Here is a 22,703-nt window from a genome sequence, read left to right on the forward strand (position 1 = left end):
TCTTGAGTAAACAATTCTCAAAATGTACTGACTGATAGTCACCTGACCCTCTGGAAAGTCCCAAGTAGAATTCAAATGCATGTCACGCTTGCTAACCAATAGATTTAAAGGTCAATATGCTTAGCCAATAGGTTTAAACTGTATGTTACCTTGCTGATGTAATTATGTCCCTAAAAAGTATAACAACTCCCTGTAATAACCATTTGGCATCACTGTCTAGTCACTTATCTTGAGGGATTAATTGAAGGTTGACCCCAGAAAATAAACCTCTTGCCTTTACATCAAAAAAAAAAATTTTTTTTTGTTCAAAATATTTGAGTCTTCAGTTCAAAAGGTATGAATAAATTTTGAGAGTGTCCCAGAGTATTCAGCATAGATTCCTCTTCTATTTCTTTGGATTTGAGGTTTTCTTTGACTGAATAATCCAATTTCTTTCCTTTGCCTTCAAGATCTGAAACTCTTTTTCCCCCCTTGATCTGAGATTTTGATAATTCTTTAATTTACATTTTTTTGTTTGAATTCATGAAATTTTTATTTCAAGTTTTGTTCATGCTGCCCTTTCTTCTTTTTATTTATTAGATTATTTTAAGTATATGATTTATTGATTTACATTTTATAATTATCATTCTCTAACTTGTTCCTATCATCTTTGAATTATATGATTACCATTACTACTGCTATGTTCAGTTCATTTTCTCTGTCATTCAAGTCACTTTTTTCTGGAAGAAATTACTATAGGAATAGCAATTTTTGACAGAGACTTATTCTATTGCTTATTCCTCTTTCTGTGTTTGAGATGGGACCTGTGGTGCTTTGAAAATGACCCTCATATGCCCAGAGGGAGTGGCACTATTAAGAGGTGTGGTGTTATTGAAATAGGTGTGTACTTGTTGGAGGAAGTGCGTCACTTGCTTTGAGGATTCAGAAGCTCAATCCAGGCCCAGTGTCATCCTCTCTTCCTTCTGCCTGAGATCCAGATATAGAATTCTAAGCTCCTTGCATGGCACCAGTCTATGTGCATGCTGCCATGCTTCCAGGCATGATGACATTGGACTAATTCTAAGACAGCCCCAAGACAATGTTTTCCTTTATAAGAGTTTTTGTCATCATGATGTTTCTTCATATCACCCTAAAGCCCTAAGACACGACCTATACATATGGAATTGGCTTTCTGATGATGTTTATTGACGTGGAAATCTTATGTCTCTTTTGTTGAATTGGTGTTTAATGTTCTGTTTCCTGTTGCTCCAGTGTTGCCCAGTTCTTTTGAAAGTAGATTTTGCTCTTTAGGTAATCCATTGTTGATTTTTTGAATGCTGCATCATAATTAATCTTGGATTAGAGTTCAAACTGAGGTTTCTGATCCACAAACCAGACCATCTACAGAGTTAGAAAATTCTCATAGTCAATGAGTCATGGAGTCTAGAGATAGGCCACAGAAATTTTTTCTTTTTTTCAAACAATGGGTGCTTACGGAGTTGGCAATGTTAATCTCAATCCCTTTCTGAAGAGCAGGGATTAGAATTGGGGGGGGGTGGGTAATCAAAGGTAGTTTCAGGTTTCATGGTTCTCAGGTATGTCATGGAGGTTGGTAGAGTTGCTAGTGTAGGTCTAGAAGACCCCTTGGAGAGGAACAGTCTTTAGTCTCTGGGATGGGTAGAGCTGTGACATGTGTCTAAATGATTATCTTCCTGAAAAGGGGATTGTTAGAAGCTGAGCAAGTAGCATAAGGCTGGTGATCTTTATATGCTGCATTTGTATCTTGCAACTTTAATGAATGAGTTTATCAGCTGTAGAAATGTTCTGCTGATGTCTTTGGGATTATTTATGTACAGAATCATCATCTGTGGATAAGAACATGTTGATGTTTGTTTTTTTCTCTTTGTATCTACATTTGAAATAAGTAATTTAAATAGATACATATCAATAAGATATATGCAGTAATTTAGAAATAACCCCCAAACTAAGAAAAGTTCAGGGCCTGATTGATTCAGAACAGAGTTTTAGCAGAATGTCAAACAAGAGCTACCACCAATATCTGTCATATTAGTCACTAAATTTGACAATGAAAGAACATTCCTGAATTATTGCTACAAAGGCATTATCACTCTGACAACAAAACCGGACAAAGATCCAAGATAAGAAAAATTATAGATTAATCAATGTCATTGATGAATATAGACTCAGAATTTTCTAATATGATATTTGCAAATGGAATTCAAGAACAATCAAAATATTTATCTGCCTTGATTAAGTTAGCTTCATCCTAGAGATTCAGGGTCAGTTTAATACATGTAAATAAGAAAATTTAATAAACCACACAAATAGATTAAAGGACAAAAGTCACCTGACTAGTCGTTCGATAAAAATCTAAAGTCCCTTTATGTTCAAAGTTTTGGAGAATGTAAAATTACAGAGTTGTTCTTTAAAAATCTATATTTGTGCATTTTTCACAGTTATGCGTTATTAATTTCTGTAACTCTGTTTTGTCATCTATTGGATAGAATGAAATGACAAAATGTCTTTAATCTTTAATGTGCAAGCTACATTAAAGTTATAAAGATATCATTAACATCATCCATATATCCAGAGTGTTACACACTGGTAAGACCCTATAAAGTAATCGCTACTATGAAGCAGAACACTGGGTTAAAAAAAAAAATTTCCTTAAAGAAACACACAGCAGCATGGTTAGGCAGTGATGTTTCGTTTCACCTATGTCTGCTTTGCTCAGTTTTTAATAGTATACACTATCATGGCTGACTCTCATATTCCCATTAATGTGAAACTAGTGTGCTACAAAGTTTTAATCTGAGGAGCTAGAAGGGCACATTGTATTGGACATCTTTAAAACTTTTTGGGCTAGAACACTTCCCTGGCGCTTATTTACAAAATAAATGGATAAATGGATGGGACTTGCAGCACTTTGCAAAGTACTGTTTGAGGAAACAAAACTCATCAGCATTGGAATGGATACAGGGATGCTCTTACTTGATGAAAGAATGCATCTCATATTGGAAACCTGAATGGTGTAATATGAGAACACAAAATTCAGGCAAAGCATGGAAAGCAATTGATAAAAATCCCTAAACAGGAATTCCCAAATAAGGACCTAAAGGATACCTGTTTTGGTGTGGTAATCATTATGAGAAGATATTTCATTAATAAATCATGAAAAACTAACACATGTACATATTTAAAAATACTGTATATTCATAACAAAAACACATAGAATCAATCTTCAACTGTATTTAATATACTTGAAATTGATGCTTTAAAAATAACGATTTACAATTCAAAACATGTTATTTTAAAGATAGCCTTTTCATTCATGGTGCTATGTTTTCAATTATGTACAAATATTTAAGCAAGTAAAGTATAAAATAATCACTCATTCTTAATAGATTTGGTAACTCGATCCAGTTTTATCACTCTCAATCACAACAAAACCTTCATAGTGAATCATTTAAAGTAACATAGCATGGTTGTTCTGACCATATATAGTATTTAGAAAATGCAGACAAATACCTATAAAGTTATGTCACTAAAAATCAAGGAAGACCACAATGACTTTAGCAATCGATATGCAATAAGGTTCATTAATCACAGATGATAATAAAGTTGAACACAGATGAATAAAAGGGAGCACTAAGATAGTTCAGTGCAATTTAACAACGGACATACATCTTTGATAGGTAATTTTTTTTTAATTATAGTACACTTATTTGGTAAAGTTACCCTTTATGTTCTGTCCAATGAATCTACAAACTTTATCCTGTTCCATTTTATTTATAATTCTACAATTATATTTTTTTGATATTATAGCACTGGAAAAATAATTCTGTAAAAATTTTTAATTGAAATATTTTATTACAAACACAGCAAACAAAGCTAAAAATATTAAACTCCTGTATATATGAACATTGGAAGCCCACCTAAAAATGTCATATCAAAATGTCATGCAATTTTCTGAGTGCCCCAGGAAGCTTTTTCATCTGATTTTGTTTCTTCCAAATAGCAAGTTAAAATATGTGGAATATGTTCGCCACTAACCCCCTTTGTTTGCAGTGTACACACTCAATCACCTAATGGAGCTGGGCTTTGCTATTGAATAGAATTATTTATAACACCCTTGGAACATAATTTTGTGAGCTACATTTAACTACTTGGGTAAACACTTCTTCCTGCAGAGAAGCCATAATGGTGTAGTGAAATATCTTGTTTGTTTACATATTTGGTTTCTCTAAGTAGAGAAAACTCATCCTTATTAGTCATATTTTGTTCTAACTTCCAGAGTAATGTCCAATCACACATCTTTGTAAAAACAAATGAAAACACTACTATTAATATAATTCCACTGTGTATTCTTCAAAATACATTATTACATAGAAAAGAAATCACAAAGGTGAAAACCAGGTAGGTGTTAACCATTTGCATGGCCACATATTGAATTTAGGTCCCTTGAAGGATCTAAAAAGTTGCGATTACAAAAGAGTATAGATAAGTAAATAATTATACATTTTGATTGAAAAATATATGTAGTCCATTAAAATAAGGACTCTGACTCAATTTCTTCAGTGAAGTTCTGTACAGATACCAAGTCTACACTTTAATTAGAACAAAAGACCAATATCAACTTTAATACAGCACAATCATTCATAATAATGATTGCATATTAATCTCTTAAGCTTAAAAAACTAGAACACTTGACATATGGTATAGGGCAGGCACCTGTGTAGTTGTTTTGTGACTGAAGCGGTACATATTAATTAGCCCCTGGAAAATAAAATGCGTTTTACTCTGAGAAAAGCTACCTCAGTGCTTATTAGCTTAGGCCATAAAAGAAGCAAGAATACTGTTCGGCTCTGTGTACAGTTTTTAATGCTTTCTTTAGGTAAAGGAAGTCAATCAGTAGCATGTGTTCTAATTCTTGACTAAGTCCTTGAAATAACAAATTAGAGTATTCATGTTCTTTGGCTTTGCTGAGTCCATTTTGGCTTAAAGCCTTAATATCACTATTTTGTTTATTGTAACCTTTGAAACTGTATATCCAACCACATAATATAGCAAGAAACTTTACAATGGGAGTCCATAAATCTGTCTCAGTTTCATCCTTTACTCTTAAAATTCTTATCCACTCTGAATTTTAGTTTATAAATGCCTTTATGAAACCTGTCACTCACAGTGAGCCATGTTTTGGAGTCTTGACGGCTTCTATGCTAAAGGCACTTTTAGTGCACATCTTTGGAAGGATAATGTAAAGGTCTTATGTAATGAAACTTCTAGGTGGTTAACAGATATATTTAAGTTGAATAGGTGGGTCTTAAAAAAACACTTCTTCAGAAAGGGAATGCCTAATACCATTTCTAAAGTGTACCCAGAAAGAAAAGAAAATAGATTTCTGCATGGACATTCTGTGATGACCAGCAACATTCTACATTATGGTTTGCAATTCTTCACATTTATATCACTTCAAATTCAAAATCTGTTTAAACAGTTCTGTTCAACTAAAGGGTATTCATATTCGATGGGGTACTTCAAACTCTCAGTGCTCTTTTAGATTTTAGAATGGCAAATTCTAGTAAGCCATTTTTTTTAGATTAGCAATTTAAACTCATGAAAGAGTTCTGAGTTTGGAAGCATGGCTCAGCAAAGACTTGTTCCCCCATGCTTAGGTTAAATTCCAAGTCTTGTAGAGTAACATATTGGAAAATAATTTATTGGAATATGCAAAAACCATTACCCTTCTATTCAGCATATGTATTGGCAGTAATTCCTTTCTATTACAAAAATGTGTGGCCAAGCCACACTTTAGTAACATGTTAAACCAATGAGATGGCAATGTGTAATCTTCAAGGAGAGCTTAATTATTTCAGGAATTAATTACGCACACCACAAAGTGCCTCTGGAGAACATTAGTGGCTACATCTACCAATTTATTCTGCAGATAATTTATTTTTTAATCAGGCAAGATCCTGATCCACAACTGATAAAATTGTAACAAATATTTTATTTTTTTCTGAGTCTGAAGCCATAGCTTATCTTTCTAGCAAACAAAATGTTGACATATTATGTATTTATTTAAGAAGTTGAGGTTTAAAGTCTGATATATAGCTTTATTCCTAAATCAATGCACCTGTTGTTGTTTTTTTTTTTTTCAATGAATTATACAAACATTTGGGATAGGAAATTATGAGATTAGTGCATTCTACCTTGGTTTCACAACTTGAAGCCTATTTCTGATAGTATATCTGTGATTGGTTTTCATTTTTGTAGATGTTTCAAACTTACACATATATACCGTTATTAGATGGACTATAACTATTGACGGCTTTTTAGGTATTTTGCAGATGAAGTGGCTCCTAGCCAAGGCTGTTGGTGACTTAGCTAAGGCTTTTTGTATGTTTAAATCTACCTCAAAATGTTATATCATGTTGTTCTTTCAAATAGAAACCCTTATGTTCTCTGCAGCACCTGGTGTAAAGAAGGCCTTGGTGACTTTACTAGGCCTCTCTGAGAAGAAGGAAACAGGACAACATTTATTATTATTATTATTATTATTATTATTATTATTATTATTATTATTATTATTATTATTATTAACCTGAAAATTCTGAAGACATCTCATTAAACCCAAGTTCTTCATTGTTAAATCAGTTGCTGTATAGTCAACTAGCGGGGAAAAAGTTAAACCATGTCTAGTCTGTAGCTGGCATAAATTTCGGCTGCACCCTCACTTTACAGATAAAAGAGGTCCTCCTTTGTATTTACTGTATCTTGTTTGAGGTTTGTTTTATTAATGTGTGAATGTGCGTATGTGATATCTTTTAAGCGTATGAGTGGGGAATTGTATGAGTGGAAGCATTTATCCACTCCCAGACAGGTGCTGGAACTGAATTCAAGTCTTCATGATTGAGTCGCGAGTATTCCTATCTGCTGAACCATCTTTCCAGTCCTTTGTTTGGGTTTTAATGATGGCACTATGAAGAATCTTTGGGATTCCTCATTAATTTGACTTTCTTTTCTTTTACTTTAATGAGTTTCAAAAAGATGTTTTATTAGGATACAGTATTAATATTGATTAGAGATCACAAAACTAGATGCAATCAAATCTAGAATAAATATTCTGAAGACTCTTTCTTCAAATTTCACATTTCAAACAAACACTGTTGATGTTTCCAGGTAACAGGCCCCTTTGTCCTATTTTGCTCAGCATCCTTCTTTCTGACTTCTGGCATCATATACAATCATTCCTCAGACTTTGTACTACTTGCCCTAATATTATGGGAACATTTTGTCAAGTATATTCAAGGTATGAGGTTATCTGGAATTAAAATCATGTTCCCAGCTAAAAACAGTCTCAGACTAGGTGGCTAGTTTCAACTAACTTGCTACAAAGGTCTTCTATAATTCTGTCTTCTTGAAGGGAGGGCAGTGTACACTGGACAAGAATATTAAGAATCTGAAAATCCAGGTGGCTTTAGCTAGTCTCTGGACATATACCTATGTCCACATTTCTCCATCCATCTTGCTCCAGTACTGCATCTGATTTGAATAGTGATGATTTTATGATTAATGACAAGATACTTGGCCTTCTTCTTGACTGACAGGCTCCCTTTTGTCCCTCAGATCAGGAGTAATAGACCTGGATATCCAGCCTGGACACAGAGCCATGCAATAGTTTTTGAGGGGGACATGGGGAGCTATATGGATTATCTATGACTTGCTTATGACTTGGGCATATTTCTATATGAAGTACTTTGAAAGATACTTGATACCTAAATGTCTTTGTATCAGTTTGAATGTACTACCAATTCAGTACTTGTCACCACCTGATTCAGGATGATAAGGATGATATCTACTAAAGAGTTCTGCAAAAACGTAACATGCTATGCATCTGAAAATGTCTTGAGACAAGCATGTCAGAGCTATGATACAATGTTGTAAGAGATCAGAGCTAGATAAAATATGAAGCATCATCTTCGGGATTCATGAACATTCGTTTTAGATCTGATTTAAACACTTTATACAATCTTTTAAATGATCTAATAGAATATGCTAGCCAAAGGTTAACTGTTTTTTAGTGAACAAATACAATAAATTTAGAAGGAAGTAATACAGTTTTCACATGTAATTGGTTAACCTATGTCTTTATAAAATTCTAGATGGTGATTTTCTGTTCTCAATAATTTTTGAAATGTTGTACTTAAATAATATAGAGATTTTATGTAAGATGATAATCTACCAAATCCAACTATATACTGCATAACCTTTGGTCCAGTATGAAACACACTTTGATGTAAGATTTGACTCTCTTGCAGGATGGGTAATCAGACCCTATTTGTTCTGCTGATCTTTGCAGATAATGAAGAAGAAGCAGTGCTGGGTAGGCAGTGCCAAACCTTCTCAGTGCCTCCCCATACACATTAACAATGTAGCAGAATGTTCTCAAGCAAGTACGCTTAAAATCATTACATTAAATACATGCATTAAAATATTACAAGCTCTTTCATTTCTCATATGAAAATGTTTGTACATAGGCACTTCAGACAAACATGTGCTTCTGCTTTAATTATATAACTAATTATATAATTGCCTCAGTTCACTGTTTTGAGAAATCAACCATTATTAATGGTAGGAGATGACCCTTGCCAATCACTTAGCCAATGATGGTTAATTATTTTTCCTCAATTCCAGCTTTCTTTTTAGCTAACCTTACTTTTATGTTCATCCTAAAGAAGTAATGACTTAGATGAACAGGGAAGACCACAGGATGGTAATGGCAATTATTTTTTTCAGGACTGAAAGAGTTAGGGAACAATTCTCATGTTCTATTTCCAAAGGGAAACTGCATTAATACAAGGAAACTATTATTTTAACAAATACGTTGTAAAAAGGTAAAATAGAAGTTTTACTTGTCCACAACTAGGCAGAATCTTCCACTTTGGAGGGACTAAATATTCTGTAGCTACTGGATGACAAAGCCAAGATAGAAAGTCTCTCTCCTACATGAAAGAACTGTGGGACAACAGGCCCTAAAACACTCCAATTTTTGATAGCATAAGTGGCATGCCTATTTTCTGTTTTGCACTTTGCCACTATAAAGGATAACAAAGGGGAAGATGTTAAATTTTATTTCTGAATTTAGATTATTTGTTGACAAAGCAAACATATGTTTTATAATAGGGTTTATTTTGCCGGTTTAATAAAACAACACATAGTTGTATTTGGTGATATTTTGGATTTTCAAAGACAAACTTTGCCATTTTTCTATCACAGTTATATGGTGTTCTGTTAAAGCCACATTAGAGCAAGAGGTTGTGAGGGTGTAGGGAGGGGCAGCCATGTGTGGTACTCCTTTAGCACAGTCCCTGTTTCTGTAATTCTGCCAGAAACCACAGAAAGTAAAGTAGTTTCTCTTCCTTGTCAATGTATATCACTGCTGAAGCTCATGTAGCATCAACCGAGGCAATTTAAGGGTTTCAAAACTTGTCACTGTGGGAAGAATTTGCATTTAAATTGCTCCATCTAGTTTCTTGGGAATTTCCCCCTTGGAATGTTTATGGCTTTTTTTTTTTATTCATTATTACTTACAAAATACAATTTCATAACCAGTGCATTACTACATCTAGTTGTATTAAGAAGGCAGACTTCATTTTATAAAATAGAAACATTCAAAGTGGTTTGGGGCATCAATCACTCATTCAGAATGCATCATGTCTTCATATTGAACAGATATTTGCAAAATTATTTAAAATCTTATCAGGTCTTCATGTCTAACATAAATCTATGGAGGTTTCATCACAGAGAAGACTGGCATTCCTCCACATTCTGTCCACAATCGTGACAATGCCAAGAATATCTTAACCTCCTCCCAACCATTTTATTACTAAAAATATGGCATATTCCTCTGTAATAGATAAATCTTAAGTATTATTTCAATAATTGTTGTTATATACTCCAGTAGAGTTATAAGAAAATATTTAAAAAGTACAAAATGTTTTTTTCTTATGTACATTAAAAAGTATGTTGTATACTAGCTTTAAACTTCAGGCAGGTCTTCAGTGGCAATAAAAATCAGCAAGACAAACAAACACCTGGTCAAATTAGAGCTTCTTATGTTACAATTGTAAACAAACTTTGAAAATTTCTGAGCATTTTCTCAGTTCTTTCCAAGTAAGACACTCTCAAACAAATCCAGTCCTGCTTTGAAAGAAATATGAGCTGAATTAATGCTATTCAGCACGTTGGACAGGGCCTCTTGCAACGTCTCATTTGACGTCTGTGGACTGCAGTGCTCCCAAGCTTCCTTAAGAATGGAAAACTGGCTTGTCTTCTCATCAAGATGATACAGGATGTTTCTAAAAGAAATACGGAATATGTGAATGTTTTATACGCAACTGTATTTCTTCATCAAAGCCTTATCAGGAATAGTGCCAGAAAGCAATAGTGTCTGCCAGAAAATGAAAAATAACTGCAAGAGTACAGTATTATTATTTTTCAACCCATAATGAATAAATGCATAGGCATGCAGTTCCTTGGTAGGGTCAGATGTCTTCAGGTATTGCACACTTACTGAATAAGGCAAACAACACCATGGAATAACATAAAGGTGTTTATGAATGAGGTACTTGCAAAACTTCTCAAACTTGTTACCAGAAAACATGGGGAACAGAGTTGTTAAATGGTACTACAGTATGTCCTAGAAAATGATTTACTGTGGTTAAATGAATCTGTGCATTTCATAAATCAAAGGGAGAATTGGTAAAGCTAGAACCTACAGCAGAGAGTTACTTGGCCTCATTCTTCAACACACTGGGGTAGATAAAGTTTTGCTGCAGTATACATTCATGGCATCCCTCTGATAGTGCTCAGTTTCTAGGGTTAATTTTCCACCATGTAGGATCACCTGAAAATAGAGTCTCAGGAAGGGTTATATAATTCAGGCTGGCCTGTGTGTGTGTCTATGGAGGTATTATTTCAATTATGTGTAGGAAGGACCAGCCTTCAATGAGAGTCAGCATAGTCTAAATTTAAGTACTTAAAGTTCATGTTGCCTTGGTGAATCAGTGATAGATTTTAATCACGAATCGTGACATAGACATTTTTCCCCATATTGCTTTTGTCAGAGTATTTTATTGCAGCAACATACCTGAAACTAGGACTCTTGTTTTTTTCTTTTTTTTTTTAAGAAACAGAAATATCTTAAGATGTTTCCATAATATTCTTAACACAGTCAGTGTGACTCCAACTGCTAACAAAATATTATGTGTAGAATTTGTTGGAAAATAATTTGAATGGACATAGGACCCTGGAGTTATAGTCAGTAATGAAGGCTCTAGTTGATTGTTACTGAATAAGTGTTGAACATGAGCAATGGAACTATGCTATTCTCCCTTCTTTTGTATGTGCTTGACCTCTAGAACATCTCTTTACAGCTTTGAAGTGTATAATTAGGCAATGTCTTGTAACTTAGCCAGATATCTTAGATAAATAATTGAGTATGGTAAATTCTAACAGTTCTTCATTCATGAATAGAGAGACAAAGGTATTGGGAATAAAGCTACCATCGTTTATATTTACTGTAAGGAGACTAGCTCTGTATCTTCGTAGACATCACTCAGTTGATTGTAAGTCCACAAGAGCCTTGAATCAAAATACTATTTCAATGTCTTCAGTTTTGAAATGTTAAATGACAACTCTGTTTTTTTGTTTGCTTCTTTGTTTTTAATTCTCTATACTGGTTCTCCAAGTGGCTTGCGTAATTTATATTCTCTAAAGCAACATATAAGCATTTTTCTTTCCCCTCTTCTTTCTCCATCTGTTGTCCTTTGCTTTTATTTTTTTTTAAGTAGCTGATGATGTAATAGGTTTTCATATTTGGCTTTCATCAATACTTTGCTTTAGGTTGAATTCTTCCTCCCAGGCATTGGCCCCCTTTGCTGTACTGTTTGAGACCTGTATTCATTTACTCTGCTCTACTGTCCTCCCTACCCTTCTTTATAGTCCACCCACTTCAGATCCATGAGGCCATTTCTAGCTTGCTTGTTTTTTCCATATTTAGACTGATCTTGGCCAATATAGTTCACAGTTACAGGTTATGGTCAGCATATGATACAATAACTACAATGTTTTTCCTTCTGGGCATGGGTTACTTTATGAAATTTGTTGACCTCACTACTTTAAGTTTCTAGTAACAGTTAATAACGGTTCTTTTTTGTCCTTATCTTTACCATAACTTGTGCCATTTATTTTTTAAATGGTAGGCATTTTAAATAGAATGAAACTGAAACTCAAAATTTAATTTGTATTTAGATGATGAAGGGACATGTTTTTAACACTTTAAAAATATTTATTTGCCTTCTATATTTCTTCTTTTGAAAGCTTTTGCAGATCATTGACTCATTTGTTGATGTGTTTCTATAACTTTTGTAGTTCTTTATATACATCTGTTACTAACCCCTTAACTGAAGTATAGTTAATGGTCTCTCCCATTATATAAGCATTTGAGTTAATTTTGCCATGCAGAGCCTTTGAATTTAATATAATCCCATAGACAAATTTTGGGGATGTTTCCATACATCTTATGGTTCTATTCAGTAATGTTTTAAATCTGTAATACAAACAAAAGCATTTGCCACATTTGGTATTCTTGGTTCGTGAGCTGGACTCACAACATTTCCTGGCTGATAAAGTATTTTCAGTATTTGTTCATTTGTATTTTATTCTTTGAGTATTGTTTCCTTCTTTCATTAGCATATCCACTAACCAGATTGTGTGATATCCTACTATAGGACCTGATAGTAGACACTGAAAACTGCCTTAGAGAATGAGTAGGGTTAATAAGAAAGGAGAAGATAGGAGGATGAACGCAGTTAAATCCAGAGGCTACTATAATATAACATCTTTATAAAATGGATCACTATTTAACACCAAAACTCAACATTCAAAAAAAGTAAAGTAAGATGGATTGATTGGTAAGCAATCCCAAGTTCAATATCCTTGGATACTCCTGTGAAACAGACTTGGCACCAGTTACATAGTAGAGTACAAGGAAAACATTCTAGAGGATAGTATACTTGGATTCAATTTTAAATTTTTACATGAGCAAACTATTTTCTAGTTATGGACTTAGATGACTACTTTGCAAAATGATGACTACTGAGCCCTTACTCAATTTCTATATGTGTAGTTTTTTTTCCTTTTTTAACTAGTTATTTTATTCTATTTTTTGTATTTCAAATCCTGTCTTCTTTCCAGGTTTACCCTCCAAAGTCCCCCTGTCCTATCACCCCTCCCCTTTGTCTCTATGAGGGTGCTCCCCTAACCACCTCCATGCCACCCTTACACTGAGGTATCAAGCCTCCACAGGACCGAGGGACTCTCCTCCCTTTGGTGCCAGATAAGGCCATCCTCTGCTACATATGTAATGGGAACCATATACTCACCCATGTATACTCTTTGGTTGGTGGTTTGGTCCCTGGGAGCTCTGAGGGGTCTGGTTAATTAATATTGTTCTTCTTTCTATGGGATTGCAATCCCCTTCAGTTCCTTCAGTCCTTCCCCTAACTCTTCCATTTGGGTCCCTAGGTTCACTCCTATGATTGGCTGTGAGTATTTGTATCTGTATTGGTCAGGTGCTGGCAAAGTCTCTCAGGAGACAGCTATACTAGACTCTTGTCAGCAAGCACTTCTTGGCATCAGCAATAGTGTCAGTGTTTGGTGTCTACAAGTAGGGTGGATCCCTAGGTGGGGTAGTCTCTGGATGGTCTTCCCTTCAGTCTCTGCTCCATTTTTTGTCTCTGCATTTCCTTTAGATAGATACAATTCTGGGTTAAATGTTTGAGAAGGATGGGTGGCCCCATCCCTCAACTGGGGGCCGTGCCTATCTACTGGATAAGGTCTCTAAAGGCTCTGTCTCCCCTTTGTTGGTTAGTTTTACTAATGTCATCCCTGTTGGGCCCTACAAATCTCTTGCTTCCCTGGCATCTGGGACTTTCTAGTGGCTAACCCCACCCCACATTATTACATACCGAAAGTGTATCTACACAATGAAGTGGTACTCAGCTATTAAAAACAATGACTTCATGAAATTTGCAGGCAGATGGATGGAACTAGAAAATATCATCCTGAGTGGGGTAACCCTGACACAAAAGACCAAACATGGTATGTACTCACTGATAAGTGAATATTAGCCCCAGAGCTCAGAATACCTATTATACAACTCACAAATCATATGAAGCTTACAAAGAAGGAAGACCGAAGTGTGGATGCTTCAATCTTACTTAGAAGGGGAAATAAAATAATCATGGGAAATAGAAAGAGAAAGGGATGCGGGAGGGAGAAAGAAGGAGGAAGAAAAAATGGAGAGCAGTTTCTTGTATTGGAAGACACAGGTGCACAAAGGCTCAGGAAATATGTAGTTTTTATCTGATGGTTTTAAAGTTTTTGAAAATAAAACAAGAACATAAGAATTACTGAAGCAGCTCAAGTGATCTTACCTAAACTATAATTTTGTTAAATAAAAGTGAGATCTCTGAAGGGTAAAAAACAAAAGGAAGCAAATAATCTATAAATAAAGATCCAGTTAGGTAATAATTAGCACAAAGATAGTTTCTTAGGAAAATCCCATGTATTATCTCCTATATGATGGAACCCACACAAAGCTGACATTATCCTAATATAGGCAATGGTAATGGACTTTCATAATGGAGTGTGGTCCTATCACTAGTATACTCACAACACTAATGAAGTCAGTAATCAAGCAGACAAACATGCATTTTATGCTCATATTATAAGAAAAACTGATTAATAATCAAGTCATTTTAAAGATAAAATTAATAGATTTGTTTTATTCATATGAAACTTACTCCTTTGAATGAAACTTCTGTTATTTTCATAAAAATCAACTTGAGTAGAATAAAAAAAACAAATTTCATGGTATTTGTAATTTTTAATCCTCTCCTTTTGCTCTGTTAATTTCATGCTTAATTATAATTAACTTCATTCAAACTAATTTACAGCATCTAAAAATTTAGGAGAAATTTTCAGATGCTATTATTAAATATTTCCACTCAGCGATCACATGGTTAAATGTAAAGAAGATGGGGTAACATACCATTATGTGGAACAATAAACATATACTCCACAAAGAACTTTTATGTCTAAAGTATCATAAATACAAGTGCTTTTATTAGATTTTAACATTGAAAACAGCACATGAATGTCTCCTAGGCCATCACAATGGGACCAATGAATGCCAACAGTTGTTTTTCCTAAATATTGAGAATGCACAACCTGACTTTATAATGACTGTAAGTATGCCATGTCAACAGAAATCTTCACTTTTGCTTATGAAATTCCACAAGGAGCAAGACACATTTTCCATATGCTATGTAATTCAAGTAGGGAACTTGTAGCAAGATATTATGTAAGATAAACGCTCATATCCATTTCAACACAAATTGGATACAAATCAGAATAGAACTCAGGGAACTGAGACTCCAGATGAGTGTAAGTGACAAGTGCTCTTTCATCTTAATTTGAAGAAAAACTTTCAACATGAGTAGGTGCTGATGTAAGCTAGTGAAGTTTATCTCTACTATAATAACAGAATACATTGTCACCTTGTTTATTATATTACTTGAAAACAAACTGGGGATAACCAAAGACTACTACATTTTCATTCCAAATATAATTTTGCTTAGTGACTTTCAGACATAGCTTATATTTTCTAATTTCTTTTTGTGTATAAAAGCTATTTAGCTTCCTGCTTATATCACAAATCTCTATATTTGCATTCTTCTCTGAAAAGCTAGCAATTATTATTTTCCTTGGAAAATTAGTTAAGGCTAAACTGAAACCCAAGCTAGGGTTAGATCCATTACTGTATTTTTAGGTATGCCTTGATTCTGAAAATTTTCTTACATATTCAACCATTAACCTTATAGGTCTGAGATGAGTAAAACTACTATTGAACCACTTTCATGTGGAAATGCTTCACATCTTCAAAATGTTTCAATTATTTCAATGGTTCTAATGGAAGCTTTCAAACCAAGAGCTACTTGTGTTCACAAGCAATCTCACAGAAATAGAAATTCAGTCAAATATAGTTTGCAAAGCCTGTAAGCATATCCAAGACCTCAAATTTCTTCCCTTTCCAATTACAGATTGATGCCCTTCATATTAACACAAATCTGAAAATCGACTAATAGCTTGTAAAGTTCACATGTAGAGCAGGAAAACGAGAGTAGAGAAAAATGAAAGACTGCATTGTAGAAAGTTTCCATGAATACAGTTTCTAAGCTACAACCACAAGGATTTATATTCTTTATAGTCTACACTGCCCATAGACAAGCTTGCTTTAGTCCCATACAGAAATAATTTCCTGTAGAACAAAGGATGGTGAACATTGCTCTAACTCAATAAATCCATTTTCATACTTGCATAAATAAAACCTGTATCACACTATGGCATATACAGGTGTCAGACATAATTAAAATATTGCTTGACTGAAAATGTTTTAGTAGTTATTGTGTTTAACCTAATATTAATTCTATCTTCATGGCCTATCTTTCATCATATGTAACTATTTAGATCTTATAAATGTAATTCATACAATTCTGCTGAAGCCCCCTTCTAAGCATGGAAGGAAACTTATAAGAGGAAAAGGTAATGCATTATTGATGGCACTAATGAAATTATAACACACATCACTCATTTTAATGGATCTGTCTTAATGACACATCAGAATAAGCAGGGGAGAGTTATACCAAATCATACAACTAACTAATAACTCCTCGCAGCATCAGTAGAACAGAACAAGTATCCCTATACTCAACTGATAAACATTTCCCATTCAACTTAGGCCAAAGAAATGAGTAGGAAAAATGAATTTTGAGACAAATGCTTTGAAAATCTTCATGAACTACATACACTTGTGAGAACTAGGAAATTAGTAATGGAAAGATAAAAATGATGGCTCCCTTTTAAGTGTTTCTTCTTATATAAGTAAATGAGAGTGGATGCACCCACTATCAACCTTAGTTAACATTCATTGTACTACACTCAGTATAACAGGAACTTTTAAATTAAATCATACTAAATAATAAATCACGTCTTTCATGTAAATAAAGGAAATATCGCCGGGCAGTGGTGGCACACGCCTTTAATCCCAGCACTTGGGAGGCAGAGACAGGTGGATTTCTGAGTTCGAGTCCAGCCTGGTCTACAAAGTGAGCTCCAGGACAGCCGGGGCTACACAGAGAAACCCTGTCTCAAAAAACAAAAAACAAAACAAAACAAAAACAAAAACAAAAACAAACAAACAAACAAAAAAGAAAATATCTAATAAAAAAAAGAAAAGAAAAAAAAAGAACTCCCAAAGTGCATTGAAAAAACAAAACAAAACAACACACATCAAAACAATAAAATTGAAAAAAATTAAGGACAGTTAATTCCATAAAAGTTATTATAAAGATAGAGATTAGTTACCAGGACCAGTTTGGCAGATTTTTCTTGGCCTCCATCTCTGTGAGAATAATAAAAATATCCATTTCCATTTTTTGTATAAAAGGAGTACCCTTCACATTGCAGAACATGAAAATCAGAGATCTGTCTTTTCTGTTATGTTTCCAGTTTATTCTAACTCAAAATAAAGCCACCTGTGTGGCCTGATTCTATGAGGAATGGAGTCTTTCTGTGTAAGCTAGATTCTTATACAGACAAGACCATGAGTCTACACCTGATGGACATGATTTTGCTACACAGCACTTTATAACCCCTTGCAATATTTTTTTGTTCTTTTAACATTTATTTATTTATGTTTTTTTTACTTATATAGGTGCTTTGTTTGCAGGTATGTTTGCACACCAGAAGAGAGCATCACATTATGTTATGGATGATTGTGAGCACACGTTTTCTGGGAATTTAACTCAGGACCTTTGGCAAAACTGCCAATGCTCTTAACTGCTATCTCTCCAGCTCCCAACTTATATTGTTATTAATTCCAAGACATTTTTTCTTAAAGTTCTATCATTTATTATAACTAGCATTTTTTACTTTCATTATTTTACTATTCAGCCATTAACCCTTCCCAGCATGCCCTCCCACAGTTTCTCATCCTATTCTTCTTCCCCTGTCTCCAAGAGGATGACACTCCCATCCTCTGCTCAACCCACCAGTCCTTCCTGCTCCCTGGGACTTCAAGTCTCTCGAGGGTTAGGCATGTCTTCTCCCATTGAGGCCAGACCAGGCAGTCAGGGGCCTCAGATCAGCTCATCTATTCTTCCTGGTTGGTGCCTCAGTGTCTGAGAGATCTTCAGGGATCTAGGTGAGTTGAGACTGCTGGTCTTTCTATGAGATCATCCTCCTCTTTAGTTTCTTCCAGCCTATCCATAATTCAACTACAAGGGCTCCCAATTTCAGGCCAATGGTTGGGAGTAAGTATCTGTGTCTATCTCTGTCAGCTGCTTGTTGGGCCTCTCAGAGGACAGCCATGCTAGGCTCCTGTTTGTAAGCACTCCATAACATCAGTAATAGTGCCAGGTCTTGGAACCTCTTCTTGAGATGGATGCAAAGGATGGATCCTTGGGCCAGTCACTGTACTGTACTTTATTGTCTTTCCCTCAGTCTCTTCTTCATTTTTGTCCCTGCAGTTCTTTTAGACTGGAACAATTTTTGACTATTGGATGGCAACCCCATCCTTCCACTTAATGTCCTCCTGTCTTTCTACTGGAGGTTGACTCTACAAGTTCCCTCTTCCCACTGTTGGGAATCTCATCTAAGGTCCTTCCCTTTGAGTCCTGAGACTCTCTCACCTCCCAAGTCTCTCGTATATTCTAGAGAGTCCCCCACCTCCTATCACCTGAGGTTGTCTGTTTCCATTAACTCTGCTTACCCTGAGAGCTTCTCTCCTGTTCTACTCAACCTTACTTAATTATGTTCCCTTTTTTTCATCCCACTCTTCTCTCCCACCCAGGCCTTGCCCTCCCTCTGTCTCCTGTGGTTGCTTTCTTCTCCCTCCAAAGTGGGATTGAAACATCCTCAATTGGACCCTTCAGCTTATTAACCTTCTTAAATTCTATAAATTGGTTCGTGGGAATTCTGTTCATTTATTGACTAATATCCACTCATTAGTGAGTACATACCTTGCATGTCTTTTTGAGTCTGAGTTACCTCACTCAGTATGACATTTTCTAGTTCCATCCACTTGCCTGCAAAACTCAGGATGTCCTCATTCTTAATAGCTGAATATATCCCATTGTGTAAATGAACCACATTTTCTGTGTCCATTCTTCTTTCATGGGACATCTGGGTTGTTTCCAGCTTCTGAATATTACAGATAAGGCCTTTATGAACATAGTGGAGCATATGCCCCTGTGGTATACTCCCACATATTTTGGTTATATAGCTGGGTCTTCAGGTAGATCTATTTCCAATTTTCTGAGGATTCTCCAGATTGATTTCCAGAATGGTTGTACCAGTTTGTAATCCCACCAGCAGTGAAGGAGTGTTCCTCTTTCTCCACATCCTCTTCAACATGTGATGTCACCTGAGTTTTTGATCTTAGCCATTTTGATTGTTGTAAGGTAGAACTTCAGGATAATTTTGATTTTCATTTCTGTGCCCACTAAGGACTTTGAACATTTCTTTAAGTGCTTCTTGGCCATTTGAGATTCCCCTGTTGTGAATTCTGTTTAGTCCTATACCCCAATTTTTCAAAGTCTGCTTCTTGAGGTCTTTATATATTTTGGATTCTTTTCATCTATCAGATATGGGGTTAGTGAAGATTTTTTTTCCCAATATGTGGGTTGCCAATTTGTCCTATTGACTATGTCTTTTGTCTTATGGAAGCTTTCCAGTTTCATTAAACCCTATTTATTAATTGTTGATCTTAGAGCCTGAGCCATTAGATTTCTGTTTAGGACACCACCACCACCCTACTCCCCATGGGAATGAGTTTGAGGCTCTTTCCCACTTTCTCTTCTATTAAATTCAATGCATGTTACTTTGTATTGAGGTTCTTGATACAATTGAAATTGGTTTTCACCCAAGGTAATAAATATGGATCTATTTTCATTTTTCTATATGCAGACAGCCAGTTAGATGAGCTCCACTTATTGAAGATGCTTTCTTTTTTCCATTGTATGTTTTTGTCTTCTTTGTCCAAGATCAAGTGTCCCTAAATGTATGGGTTTATTTCTGGATCTTCAATTCTATTCCATTGATTGACCTGTCTGTCTCTTTAGCAATAAAGTGCAGTTCTTTGTCACTATAGCTCTGTAGTACAGTTTGAGTTCAGGGATGATGATTTCCTCAGAAATTCTTTTATTGTTAAGAATTGTTTTCACCATCCTAGGTTTTTTTTTTCCACATATGAAATTGAGAATTGCTCTTTCCATGTCAGTGAAAAACTGTGTTAGAATCTTGAATGCTGAACCTGTAGATTGCTTTTGGTAGGACGGCCAATTTTATTATCTTAATCCTACCAATCCATAAGCAAGGGAGATCTTCCCATCTTCTGAAGTCTTCTTTGAATTGTTATTTTTAGGGATTTCAAGCTCTTGTCACAGATCATTCATTTGTTTAGTAAGAGTTACTTAAAGATACTTTATACTATTTGTGGCTATTGTAAAGGGTGTTGTGTCCCTAATTTCTTTCTCAGATTGCTTGTCATTTTTGTAAAGAAGGGCTATTGATTTGTTTGATTTAATTTTATATCCAGTCACGTTACTGAAGTTGTTTATCAGATTTTTGATAAGTTAGGATTTGAAGGCACAACATGCCCAAATTTATGGGATACAATGAAAACACTCCTAAGAGGAAAACTCAGCTCTGAGTGTCTCCAAAATGAAACTGGAGAGAGCATACCCTACCAGCTCACCTAAAAGCTCTGGAACAAAAGGAAGCAAATACACCCAAGAGGAGTAGAAAACAGGAAATAATCAAACTCAGGGATGAAATCAACCAAGTAGAAACAAAAAGAATTATACAATCAGCAAAACCTGTAACTGGTTAGTCCAAAAAATCAAAAAAGATAGATAAGCCCTTAGCCAGACTAACCAGAGGGCACAGAGACACCATCCACCCTAACAAAATCAGAAAAGAAAAGGAAGATATGACAACAGAAACTGAGAAAATAAAAAAAAAAAAGTAATCAGATCATACTACAAAAGCCTATACTCAACAAAACTAGAAAATCTGGATGAAATGGACAATTTTCTAGACAGCAAATATCAAAGTTAAATCAGGATCAGATAAATGATCTAAACAGTACCATAATCCCTAAAGAAATAGAAGCAGTCATTAAAAGTCTCCCAACCAAAAGAAAACTCCAGGACCTGATAGGTTTAGTGCAGAATTCTATCAGACCTTCAGAGAAGACCTGATACCAACACTCTTCAAACAACCCCGGAAGATAGAATCATAAGGAACATCACCCAATTCATTCCATGAAGGCACAGTCACACCAAATATTCTCCATTGGAGATGAAACAGTTTCTGTTTACAGAACTTGTCATAATTTCCTTTCATAGAGGACTTCATAAGAGATATTTTTCCTACTTCTATCATGTTTAATGTTCCAAATCGATTTTAAAAACTGAAAAAATTGTTTTTTATTTTAACTTCTTATTTTATTTAATATGTTCTTTATTTACATGCCATACAATATCTCCTTTCCCAGTTTCCCCTCCAAAAAACAACACAAAAATAAAACAAAACAAAACAAAAAAAACCAAAAAAAACAACAAGAACAAACCACTGTTCCCTCCCTCATCCCCCTGCTCGCCACCCCACCCTCCCCTGCTTACTGGCCCTGGCATTCCCCTACACTGGGGCATAGACCCTTCACAGCATCAAGGGCCTCTCCTCCCATTGATGAGCAATTTGGCCATCCTCTATTAAACATATGCTGCGGGAGCCATTGGTCCCACCATGTGTACTCTTTGGTTGGTGGTTTAGTCCCTGGGAGCTCTGAGGGTACTAGTTAGTTCATACTGTTTTTTGTCCTAAGGGGCTGCAAACCCTTCAGTTCCTTGGGTCCTTTCTCTAGCTCCTTCATTGGGGACCCTATACTCAGTTCAATGGATGGCTGTGAACCTTTACTTCTGTATTAGTCAGGTACTGTCAGAATCTCTCGGGAGACAGCTATATCAGGCTGGATTGTCCTTCCTTCATTCTCTGCTCCATAGTTAGTCTCTTCAACTCCTTCCATGGGTATTTTATTCCCGCTTTTAAGAAGGAATGAAATTTCTTTCTTAAAACTTCTTCTTGAGTTTATTGTGGTTTGTGGATTGTACTTTGTGTATTCTGATATTCTAGGCTAATATCCACTTATCAAAGAGTGCATACCATGTGTGTTCTTTTGTGATTGGGATACCTCACTCAGGATGATATTCTCCAGTTCCATCCATTTCCCTAAGAAATTCATAAATTCATTGTTTTTAATAGCTGAGTAGTACTCCATTGTGTAGGTGTACCACATTTTCTGTATCCATTCCTCTTTTTAGGGATATCTGGATTGTTTCCAGTTCCTGGCTATTATAAATGAGGCTGCTATGAACATGGTGGAGCATGTGTCCTTATTACATGTTGGAGCATCTTCTGGCTGTATGCCCAGGAGTGGTATAGCTGGGTCCTCTGGTAGTACTATGACCAATTTCCAGAGCAACTATCAAACTGATTTCCAGAGTGGTTGTACC

The 22,703-nt window shown here is 35.2% G+C and overlaps 1 protein-coding gene across 2 annotated transcripts in view; it reads right to left on the reverse strand.

The window, feature by feature from the left end:
• Nucleotides 1–3,195: 3,195 nt before the first annotated feature.
• Naaladl2 (N-acetylated alpha-linked acidic dipeptidase like 2) overlaps nt 3,196–22,703 on the reverse strand; it is an 880,490-nt gene continuing 860,982 nt past the window's right edge. For both annotated transcript variants that reach the window (XM_031376446.1, XM_031376445.1), the window contains one exon: nt 3,196–10,361. In XM_031376446.1, coding sequence (XP_031232306.1) covers nt 10,163–10,361 — 199 coding nt within the window. In that variant the 3' untranslated portion in view covers nt 3,196–10,162. The remainder of the gene's footprint in view (nt 10,362–22,703) is intronic.

Source organism: Mastomys coucha, unplaced genomic scaffold (genome assembly GCF_008632895.1).
Source record: "Mastomys coucha isolate ucsf_1 unplaced genomic scaffold, UCSF_Mcou_1 pScaffold17, whole genome shotgun sequence".
NCBI classification, from domain to species: domain Eukaryota; kingdom Metazoa; phylum Chordata; class Mammalia; order Rodentia; family Muridae; genus Mastomys; species Mastomys coucha.